The sequence below is a fragment of the Pollachius pollachius genome, assembly GCF_949987615.1.
Source record: "Pollachius pollachius genome assembly, chromosome: 3".
NCBI classification, from domain to species: domain Eukaryota; kingdom Metazoa; phylum Chordata; class Actinopteri; order Gadiformes; family Gadidae; genus Pollachius; species Pollachius pollachius.
The window spans coordinates 17,703,878-17,716,203 of record NC_136936.1 but is presented as its reverse complement, the minus strand read 5'-3'; the positions used below and the strand labels follow the sequence as shown (position 1 = coordinate 17,716,203).

The window sequence follows — 12,326 nt, the reverse complement described above, 5'->3', positions numbered from 1 at the left end:
GATGCATTGAAAAGGCCAGATTAATAATGCAGTGGGAGAGGCGCACGGCTCCGCACCTCCTGGACTATTCAAGCACGCGCTGCCATTTGCACACCATCCAACGGGAGACCTGTGTGTGTGTGTGTGTGTGTGTTTGTGTGTGTGTGTGTGTGTGTGTGTGTGTGTGTTTGAGTGTATGTGTGGGTCTGTCTGTGTGCGTGTGTGCGTGCGCACACTTGTGAGAGGAGGAAGAGCCATGGCCCCAGAGAGAGAGAGAGTACGCGTTTGTGAACGTGCGGGTTTAAAATAGCGAATGGCTAGATTCCCCCAGAGATGGAGCCAATACAAGGTTACGTAAATGAAACCATTTCCTCTGTCGTCGTGCTTATCTCCACGTGCCGCTTTTCACTCCGCGTTCTAAAAGAGCCTGGATAGAAAACAAAACAGCGTTCTCTCCTACAAGGTTTACACAGACTATAAATATAATATGAAAGGGAGAAAAGACTAAATAACTGAGTTTCCTCTGTCTTCATTTGTGTGCCACTTTGAATTCGTACCGTATGGTGAGCCAATTCCAACCAATGGGATGGCTTATATCTCTTGTGAGCTACAAGACTGGTATTGGGTTGTGTAACATCAGTTAAAGCAGAATGATAAGGAGCCGAAATGGCAAATAGTTACAACTTTCTCGAGCTAACTGCCCCTTTGTTCTCTCTTGCTGGTTCTTTCTGCACGGTCGGCACTAAGAGACGACAGAGGCAAAGTTGATTTGGGTTATCTATCTTCCAAATGCCAATGTTATTCTGAATGCAGCAGTGAGAATTGATCACACGGTCTCTCCCTTTCTCTCCCCCTCTCTCTTTCTCTCTCTCTCGCTCTCTATCTCTCTCTCTCTCTCTCTCTCTCTCTCTCTCTCTCTCGCTCTCTATCTCTCTCCTCTCATCTCTTCATTTCAGTGTTCTCTCTGCCAACTTTGGAATGCTACACAACACAATAAAAGAATACACACACACAAACACACACACAGATAAAGATGTTAGCGGAATATGGGTTATATGCGTGACATGTCGTCTGCTACCAGTTGGAAGGAATCTGTGAGAGTTGATGATATGGAAGGTGTCATCTTATCACCATAAGGTCTGTCCCCTGATAATTGTATGGGAGGGAATAATGATTTTTCCCCCTTAGATGACAGGATAAAAGCTCTCCCACTCTTTCCACGGTGACAAACGGAGGCTCTGTCTCCCCGGATGCCATGTGTGGTTTGACTGAATGAAGCAGGGAGAGCGGCCAATATTTTTGTTATTAATGATACCAATTTGAACTGGCTTAACTTCTTGGCGAATTTCACACATTTTGTGGCAATGATGGAGTGCTTGGCTTGTAGTTTTGACGGAGAAGATGAATGTAAGAGGATCGGGCCACCGAGGAAGTTCTATGTATTGGGACTGTGTTCCTCGGACGCTCGTAAGGATAGCTAATGCTACAACCAGCGTGAATGGATGCGCTTCATACATGATCATATCCATTCTATGCTGAATCTTAATTGGGATCTAGACATTTATTTTCCTGTGCCAATTCCTTGAACTGCAATACAAATTCTGTGCTGAATCATAGTGAGAAGCAACCGATTTTATTCCGGGAGAAAAAAATGCAGTCGGAGCGTTAAATCCCTTTGTTGTGTTTCCCAACCTTTCAGTACTGGAAACCAATGATACACAGGCTGTTAGAACCGTGCTGTATTGTGTCTCCTACTATAGCACTTAAACGTCCATCTGCCACCTAAACACTGTAGCGTTTAGAAGGGGCTTAACATCTAGGCCGTCAGCCTTTCTCCCTCGTTCTATCCCTCTCTCTTTCTTTTTCCTTTCTTCTATCCACCCGCCATTGCCCTATCTTCCTTCCAGCCCATCTGCTTCTCTCCCTTCATCACTTTGCTATTGGTTTTTCTCTCTCTCTGCCTCCGTGTCTCTCTGTGGACGCGGGCCCTGCTGCATATTTTAAAAGGATGAGTGTAATATGGTTCTAAGAATAGCCTCTTCTAATCTGCCCATTGTGGTCGAGCGTTTTCACTCCTCAACCCCGCTTTCGACTTATACCGCTACTTCTCTTCTTTCTTCTTCTTCTCCATCTTCTTCTTCTTCTGCTCCTCCTCCTTCTTCTTCTTCTTCTTCTTCTTCTTCTTCTTCTTCTTCTTCTTCTTCTTCTTCTTCTTCTTCTTCTTCTTCTCCTCCATACCCTCAGCAGCACTTGTCAACATCATGTACTCTCAACGCACGCACGGCACCGGGTCTGAAAGAATCACCTCGGGCTGGACAGTGTGAAGAATTGAAGGGAAGCACATAGATGGTGACTTATCATCTATATTACCAGAGTTATAGAAAGTTAGAAGAGAGTTATATTAATTTGACTTATATGTTGTGGTTAAAGTCTGGGTGGACAAGTGTCCTCTTGTGTGTCCCTTTTGTAGGGAATTTGAGATGATTAGGGTGTTTTTATCATCAAGAGAACAATGGCTATTTGAAATTTTGCAAGAGGAGCTTCTGAGACTAAATGTTGAGATGTATATAGAACGTATTCACTTTTAAGTCCAAGGCCTCCTTACTTTTTCATTCCGCAGACACATTAAACTCTGTACTGAACATCTTCAACTCATATGTCTGGGTGGTGGAGTCAGCCACATCGATTCTAAAGTGAAACAAATCGAAGCATTATAATATTACGTCAATGTCGAGGGGCAGTTATGCACTCAGCCAGTGTCTCCGCTAGCATGTCTTTCAGGCCTGGTGGTACGCACCAGAAGACCCAAAATGGGCGGGCCAAAAGAGAGCCTGTTGGCTCGGTCAGATGGCTCAGCAGACGGTCTGCAATTTAGATCTGCTTTAAATGTTTGTTCACTCGGTTAGCAAGCCTCAAAACAAAGTGATCAAATAAATATGCACTTTGCTAAACATAGCACATCGTGAACACGCTAGAGCTGTCAATCTTCCTCCATAATCCCATTTGAATATTTTATTCTCAAATTAAGCCTGTTATTAATACTTACTATGCAGGTCCCACCAATTGACTGTGTCCACAGGCTTGTGCATCGCCAATGCCACTATTAAACGTTCTGTCCACTAGGAGGAATTCTACCAATAAACATTTCTTTCTTGCCAAGTAAATACGAGGCACAAACGGATATTATGTTAACACTGCCTCTCGACAGCGGTAATATAACTAGCTGTGTTATCCGTGGCAATAGAGAGCACACACTCACGCGTCACATTGAACGCGATTGTTGGTTGTGAGTTTTTCACATGACAATAAAATAAAAAATCATTGAGTTGAATGGGATTAATTGTATTCGCACCAAGGTCAACCAGTTATCCGTTTAACCAATCAAATTCAGGTATGTTGGTCATAGTCACCATGGACACTGCACAAGTTGTTGGAAATGGCGGAGATAACAGTCTATTTAAGTTTCTCATCACACTGTGTTCTTATTGCAATCGGGCAAATTATCCGTCACAGCCAACGGGTTATTACATTCATTAGCCGTGTGTCTTTCCTTGCCAAAGCTGCTTGGATTGTTTCCTCATCTTTCGATACGACGGAAAAGTTGTATCGGACGAAAAGTTCTGTTACACAGAAAGTTCTGATATTTTTATGTATTTATTATTCTTATTATATATTGCATTACTTTTTTTAATATACATGTATTTGCACAGGCGGGGGTCCTCATCGATCAACATCGCATGTGTCACGATGTGTTTTCAAAATACATTTTCCTGTATAATGCAGCCTCCTCGCGTTCCCAAAAATATTTTCATCTAAAATGGGTGAGACACACGCAGCCAAGGCCCAGGGGATAGTGTGTAGTGTCGCTCCGGATCAAGACAACCTCTCCGGGGGTCGTTACTTCCAGTTCGAATATATAGCTTACTGGCAGGAAGGGCTTTTACACTGAAAAGCCGTAGGAGACGTATTGGCCCGGTCGCGCCTCCCCTCACTACCCCCCACCCCCCTGGCCCTCATCCCCTTAGGTATATGTCAGCTACCCCCATGACCACAGCCTCTCCTACAGTAGCAGTGTGTGACGTTCTTCTGGGCCAGTTGGGGTTTGCAGCTACAACATCAAAGAGGACACTGGGATTCTGCTAATGATCTCTTGTCAGGGGAGCCCAATGTTTTGGTTTCTGCAACAATAAAAAAATTATCCGGTCGGGGGCTAAATCTTTCTCTTGTGTGTTTGTATTTTCACAGAGACAAGGATCAGGAGCCGCGGCTAGCAACAACCAGACCTCTGGAGCACAAGGTAAACTAAACCGTCGAACAGTGTGTGTGAGGGATGATGTTGACGTGGACACTAAACAAATGTGTATTTGTGGCATCATTCTGAGCAAATGCTTCCCCCCAAGATGAGGTATGACCTTCCCCTCATGCCAATGCTTCAGATCTACTTTAGTCTGATACGGGCCGGCTCTGACACTCTGCGTCCCCCGTGGGAGGAGACGACCAATAGCACGACAGCAGCTCCGCACGCGCTGGGTATCCATTTTAACACAGGTTTGCAACTTAACTAAGGGAAGAAGAAAGGGAGGGGGATAGGCAGGGGCTAGTATTGGAAGGATGGTTACAGGGAAACAAGAAACAGAAGAGAGAGAGAGAGAGAGAGAGAGAGAGAGAGAGAGAGAGAGAGAGAGAGAGAGAGAGAGAGAGAGAGAGAGAGAGAGAGGGTAATGATTAATGGAGCAGAAAGTTTACGCATGAGTATTACTGTATCTTAAGATCATCTCTAATGACTCATTTTCTGCCCGGCTCTCGGTGGACATGTCCAACAATTGACGCTAACAGGCTGAAGGACAACTGCCTTCGGTGCACCCCTCTCCACACACACACACACACCCACCCACCCACACACACACACACACACACACACACACACACACACACACACACACACACACACACACACACACACACACACACACACACACACACACACACACACACACACATACACACACATGGCCTCACACAGCTGACCAAAGGGTTCTGGATCAATCACCAGCCATGTGAGTTCAAAGTGCCAGATCCTCTTAGGACGGGACATGAAGGCACATTTTTAAACAAGGTCAATTTCCCTTCTTTCTGTCTGGATCACCACCATATGTGACAGGCAGGGCGAGGCAGCGGTCATATCTGCATTGCTTAGCACATGCAATAGCATGTACATTTGATTTACACTTGACAAATTGCAATGACTGACTGTTATAATGCAAAAGGTACACACAACCCAAAAGTGTTGGAGCAGCACTTTTAAAAGCATTTTAATTTAATCGGCAGGTTTTATGGACAAAAGGTGCAATTTGTCCTCACATCAAAATTATATTGGCGATAAAGTGATGATGCTGATTAAGTAGAAACTAAAGTATGTTAGTTTTTCTTCTTTCTTTTAAATACACGAATGCCCCATACACATACACTCTATGGTGGTATTTCTATTCATGTTTCAATTCAGGTGCAATACATCATAAAACAGCTTTTACCATTCCCATGACTCAGTCAAATTCCTTTGAATGGGAGTGTAGCCGGCCTTCCATTTAATACAAGAGGGGGAAAAGCCCTTAGTTAGAATTCAAGAAGAGGGAATGTGAGGCATCTCTTAGCCAAAAGGGATTTTTTAGAGTAATGACCACATTACAAGCTCATCCAGCCCCAACATGAGCATCTAGTCTGCCCAGCTGAAAGGAAAAGAAAACAGATCAGCATTTCTTTTTTTTGGTAACGATAGAATTTAAGGATGGCTACGTCCTGAAACCATTTTAAGTTATTCATAATGGATCCATGCGCTACATATTTCAAATGACCTTCAGGCTTTGACTAATTATATTTCAGCCATGTGAAGGGATGAATTAGTGTTTAGTAAGCGTTTCACTCTAGTATCACCTTTCAGCTGTAGAATTGCTGTACATCTAACATAGAAGAGGTGTTTATCATAGATGTTTATTATGCTGGCATCAAAATAAAACCAACTGAAACAGGAAGCTTTTTTGTGAAAGTTAGGGAAATCACATCAAAACATAACACCAAATGAATGTTGATTATGAAACTCATATCCACTCAGCTCAGGTGAACACAACATTTGTTGTGGCCGCTCCAAATGCATAGCATTTCAAGCAAAAAGAACGGGAGCCACTCATTTTGCAATCAACAGCATTTTACCAGGAAGTGTCTTAAATATTTAGCAGGGACAAGAGATCTGATCTCAGATCTGCCCACAGAGTTCACATCCGAGTGTCGATTCTCGGCAGATCTGGCAGATCCGATCACCAAAGTCGCATGAAAGTTACAAGCTTAACAGAGGCCCAAAAAAGCCCAAAGAAAGAAAGTTTGGGAGGTGTCAAGGCCCCTAATGGGCAGGTTTATTATAGTGACCACTGAGGAGCTGCAGGGAGCAGGCTATCAGTCTCCAGGTGGAAAGCGACCCCTCAAAGATTCCCGTATTATCCCTAACCGTTACTCGGAAACAGCAATTAATGGACCCGATTCCTGACCTCTTAATCTGGCCTGAGGGGCGATGTAAAAAAGAAGAGCGAATGGTCGGGTGTACCATGGCTTTCAGGAGCCTTTCATTCCCTTAATTAAAAAGAGGAAGTGGGACGATAAAGCCAGCTTAATACATGCAGGCCTAAGACACTATACCAGCCGCACAAAGGACCACAAAAGCTTTGTTGTCTGACCTTGAATTAATTTGACGAGAAAACAGTGGAGCAGAAGAGCCAGAAAGGGACGAGAGGGATGGTAGAGGTACAGAGAGCGTGAGAGAGTACCGGAGGGTGAAAGAAATGGGAGAGAGAGGTCTTAATGACATAGTGAGAGAGGGAGATAGCATTGGAGAGCAGGATAAATGGGAGAAGTAGAAATAGGGAGATGGTATAGAGGTAGCAAGAGAGAGAGAAATATGGTACAGAGGTAGGAATAGAGAGAAATGGTAGAAAGAGAGAGTGATGGTAGTCAAAAATGGAAGAGAGAGAGAGAGTGGCAGGGAGAGAGAAAGAGAGATGGTATAGAGGTAGCAAGAGAGTGATGGTAGAGAAAGAGATTGAAGAGAGGTAGGAGGAGGGAGAGAGGGACGGATGGTAGAGGTGGGAAGAGAGAGATAGCTCTTAGTGTAGGTGAGGCAGAAGCTCCGCTGCCATTGACTTAACCCCCCCCCCCCCCCCCCCCCCCAACAGATACACACCCATTGCTGCTGCACAGCAGCACATGGTCTCCAATGGCAACCCCTCAGAAGTTCAAGGACCAGGGGAGGAAGATCGTCCTCTTGTTTAGTGAAACACAGCTCATTATTTCCAGCTGAATACAAGTCAATGCAATTGCTGATAAATGCCCACACGACAATGGAGCGGAGGCTGTTTACGCAGGTGTTTGAGTGTTCCTTCTGTGCATCAGAACTTCAACGTACACAAGTGATGAGCTACAACGTTAAGACATGCACTGTATGTTGATACTCATCCTCTCAGTTGCCTCACATTTAGTCACATGTGTTGGATACTGGACCCATGCAAAGAAACAGAATGACAAAAAGACAAATAGCCTACAGAAAGGAACAGAGAAACAGAGAAGAAAATGTAAAATACAAGATGAACGAAGACTTCTTAGTGTCTATAACCTCAAGGCCTTCAGCCATTGCACCTTCAGAGAGTGTGTGTGACACCGTCAACCTCATTGGAGCCCAGCTGCCATCTAGTTGGGACATATGTTCAATGGCCCTTTGACTCATAACCCCCACATAACACACACACACACACACACACGCACACACACACGGCCTTGCCTTTACGAGTGCAACAGCTGGGGCAGGACCGGTTTACTGCAGCCTTCTTGCAGCCCACATGCCGACCTTAGGCTGGGAGAGATTTGAAGTGGACTGAACACGTACATAAACAATATCTAACCTCAATCGATGTATTCACAAACAGCCGTTTAACCTCAGCAAATCTCTAGAAAACTCTCAATATTCTGAGAAGAGTATTGTAATAGGTGATGTTGGGGAGGATTTCAAAGTGGCTCACCTGAGTTCAAGGTCATCATGGCGTTATTATTAGCCTGCCACAATATCTTAACGTGTGCACAGGATGACCCAAATTATCTTTTTAATTAGTTCTAATGTACTCAATTAAAGCTATTTTAGATTCCTGTTTCATTCTCTCCTTATATTGTCGGTGGTTAACATTGTTGCATGAACTCTTCTGTCTGTTGTCTCTGTTATATCTTGAAGGGATACGCGAAGGTATCAGTTACTTGGCGAATACCCATTTTACCCTTGAGTTTAGTTCCGAATTGATCACTGCAACCATAAGGGGAGTTTGCTGGGTTAGCATTTTCTGTTAGCCGTTTCCTTCGACATGCAAAGTAACAGAAGCCTAGCTCCTGTTCATCTGAGGGGAATTCACTCAATACACTTGACTGCTTACAAAGATGTCCAATGTTTTCAGAATAGTAGCTTTTCCAAAACGAGTCACGGTAACAACACAACATATTTAAGTTTGTCTACAAACACGGATAATTCAGACTATTTTCGGCACTGTGATTATGAGGCTGCCTGTGACGCGGCAGGTTACCGTCTGCGTAGATCCCCCCGCTAGAAGCTGATGATCATATAATTGCACCAGCGGCGCATAACAGGTAGCCTAAATCAAGCGCCAAAAATGGTGCCAAATCGTCTGTGTGTTTGTAGACAAAATTCGTTTTTATAAAATATGTTTTTATATGTCACTGCCTCCAAACAGGCTGGATTCAAGCCACAGTTTCTTTCCTTCAGCAAAATCAATCCGATCAGAAAGAAGGAAAGCTGATAAATGGTCCATCAGTCCTTTGAATTCACATCTCTGCTCATTGATGCCAGTATTCTCTTTAATACTTCAGCTGCCCTCAGTAGATCCAGAAGATGGACCTTCATTGATTTTTACCTCACCACCTTCTCACACTCAGAGACACAATCAAGCACACCCCTGCAGCTAGTGGCTAGCATTTGCTCATCATACAACTAAGTTGGGATCATAGGTTCCCCAAATACTGTATCCAAACCCAGATTCAGCTGAAGTGCATTGTGTGTGTTTGCTAGTTTGCTATAGTTTGGACCTCAAGCTTCCAACATTCAACACAATTAAAGCCTCCATTTGATTGTTTAGGTCAGGCACATTCATATTCAAGTGACATTTTCCTTTTCAATACTAGTCGAGGGGACCATTAACGTCCGCCTGTCAAACATCCAGCAGACAGTCTTGCAATGCCCTTTACCAGCCAATTGCGCTTCGCAGTAGACTGCAGTCGCTATAGCACTGAACACCCAAGACTAAAGAAAGGTTATTTATTATTAAGTTATTCAAGAGACACATTTACCCAACGCGACTAACAGTGAATGCAGATATATTATTAAGTCATTAAGGAGCAGGTAGGGGTTAGGAAACATTGGGCCAACGGTCCATCCCCTCCCAGACACTCGCACAGTCTCACACATGCAGACTTCCATACAGCAAGTATCGCCCACTACCATTATGTACATATTTCCCCATCACCCACACTTGCCGCTGATCCCACAGTAAAGATGATCCAAGATGGCAGCCCTGACAGCAGGCATTACACTCCTGTTAGGAGCGGGATGGGGGCGCATTGAAAGTGCTGCCAGGAGCAATAGAATAGATAATCCATAGCGAGGGCAGGCTGAATGCTCACAGGTAGTGCGATCCATCATTACTGTGCTCGGTGCTGTCTGCCGTCCTGGGAAATAAAGCACAAATGAAAGTGTGAAAACTCCTTTTTATAAGCGCCCTGGTGACAGCCCTTCAAACTTTTCATTGTGTAAATAGTTTTTTTTGGATTCTCCCAGAGTAAGAAAGCATAAATTAAAGTGACAATAAAGTACTATATACACGTATAATTTGTGCCAGAGTGAAAATCAAACCCGGTGTTATTAAGTATAGTTTTGGGCTTCATACTATAAAGGGCCAACACATGAATGGGAGGTTTTACCCTCAAGGGTTCCCTCACATGTTCCTCCTCACATGGTGTCCTCTAGTGTCCCGAGTCCTCCCACAGAGAACACTAATAACCCCAGTCTATTTCCTTTTCAAAGAATGACCTAAAGTCATAGCTCATTTTGTCCTTCCAAATCGCAAAGCCTACGAACATGTCTGGTGCCGGGATTAAGTGAAAGGGCACCGTTTGATAGCGAATACGGGACGGAGGAAAACAGCAGACATTGTAATGCATTGGATACAATTCAATATCAATTATTGGGAGGCTGGGAGCTGGCCTTGACACGGCACTTAGAGTTTCCTCCTTGAACGACCCAAGACAGAGCCATTCAGCCCCAGCCCCGAGGGAACGGGGAGATCGCCCGGACCGTCGATACACAGCAGTATTTTCTATCTCTTTCTTCCCCATACTCTCTTTTGTCCTCTCTCTCTCTCTCTCTCTCTCTCTTTCTCTCTCTCTCTCTTTATCTCTCTTTCATTCTTTCTCCTTCCCCCATGCCTGAATTTAGCTGTGTTCTAATAATCATATTGATCAACCCCAGGATGATGCAGCGATGCATTCCCGGGGATTAGAGAAGCTGTGCTTTAGTGAGGAGGGAGAATGCAAAGGAAGGCGAATGATGCATTCTTCTCATTCTCCACCATTAGGCTTTTTTCACCAACAACAGATGGTGTGATAACATGGGGACGAGTGGGGGATTATTCACACATTAGCAGTGGTACACCAGACGTCGAGTATTGCCATTTTCCCTTTTTTGAACATAACTAATGTTCTTATCGTAGTGATGTTGGCTTGGTTTATGAGCGGTCTTAAACATTACACGTGAAACGGGTAGAAGAGAGCAGAGCCGCTCACTATTAATAGCCATTCCCTAATATATTCAAAACACCATCCAGATCTGGGCAGCTCCGATACGAAATACCTCATGGCGCTGTAAACATCCCTCGGTTACGCATTTAAATTTAGCATGGACTTGTTTAAAATGTTAACCAATGGGCTGCAATAAAGGCGAGCGATACATAAACAGAAGCCCTGGGAGTCTGTCCATTATCTAGGGTCTGATTTACTTTTTAAACTCATTCTATTGTATTCTGAGACTATTGTGTTTCAAGGTACTGGTGGCTTTTATCTAAGCTATTGCCATAGTCCTGAAATCCCTCATCTTGTGTTGATCTTCACCACTCTTCCCCTTAAAAATGTACTTTTGTGAAGGTACAAAGAGGATGAATATATAGTGAAACTAGAAATGCACCTTAGTCCACAGGGATTATTTTTGCGTTGATGGTGGATGCATTCTGAGTGTAATCCTAAATGCCTATAGAAGGACTGGGCAACAATCCATTAGGACGTCTCACAGTGGACAATCCTAACCCAAGCCAGCGTCCCCTAGCTCCTCCTCCATTAGGAGGCTGTTCTTCACAGAGGATTAGCATGAGATGAACGATGGGTGCTTTTCTTAGCTTTGACCAGGAAGAATGACTGACCGCTTAACTCCCCCACTAAGGTCCCGCAGGGATCCAGTCAACATGGTCCGGGTGGGAGGTGATAGAGATTCATCTGAAAAGATCAGATAAGAAAGAAAAACATAAATCAAAGTGAAGTGTTTCTTTGCTGCATGTCCTATTCTACATCCCCAAACATTGTGGTTTCCAAATTCTCTTCCTGTCCTCCCCCCTCCTCCCCAGACGCTTCCAAGAAGGACGTCCCCGCCGAGGACTTTGACATCGACATGGGGGCCCCGGAGACCGAGAAGGCGGCGGTGGCCATCCAGTCCCAGTTCAGGAAGTTCCAGAAGAAGAAGCAGGACGACAAGTCCTAGTGGTCGCCCCAGGAGGACGGCGCCTCCGGTGGGCGGGGGGGCGGCGGCGCCGCGGGCCGTGTGGTGTCATGGCGACCAAGTGGCATTTGCATGTGAAAAAATGAAAAAAATCATACCTGTTTGGAACTCCAGGGGGCGTGTGTGGGTGGGCGAGCGCTGGTGGCAGAGGTGGGGGTGGGGGGTGGGGGGTGGGGGGGGGGGGTGGGGGGTGCTGGGAAATGCAAGGCAAACCAGCCTGTCAATCATATGACATGTATGTGAATTCCATAACGTACCACCTTGTTATTATCACTCTTTATCATCATTAGGATTTCATTGCAGTACCAATAAGCGAAGAAGGAAAGGAAGGAAGGACTCATGACAATCTGTTTTTCCTGTCCCGCCATATTTGTCCCTGTGACGATAGCGTTAGCTCGTGTTGGTGTTCTCTTTTTTTTTTAAAACTATGATTTATTTATTTATTTATTATTCGGACTCCTCGCGGTTAATCCCAGCCTCACCG

The 12,326-nt window shown here is 44.6% G+C and overlaps 1 protein-coding gene across 1 annotated transcript in view; it reads left to right on the top strand.

The window, feature by feature from the left end:
* Window positions 1-11,951, top strand: part of pcp4b (Purkinje cell protein 4b) — a 27,031-nt gene extending 15,080 nt beyond the window's left edge. The window contains exons 2-3 of the mRNA XM_079731919.1: window positions 4,225-4,276; window positions 11,691-11,951. Of these exons, the coding sequence (XP_079588045.1) occupies window positions 4,225-4,276; window positions 11,691-11,824 (186 nt within the window). The 3' untranslated portion in view covers window positions 11,825-11,951. The remainder of the gene's footprint in view (window positions 1-4,224; window positions 4,277-11,690) is intronic.
* The last annotated feature ends 375 nt before the right edge of the window (window positions 11,952-12,326 follow it).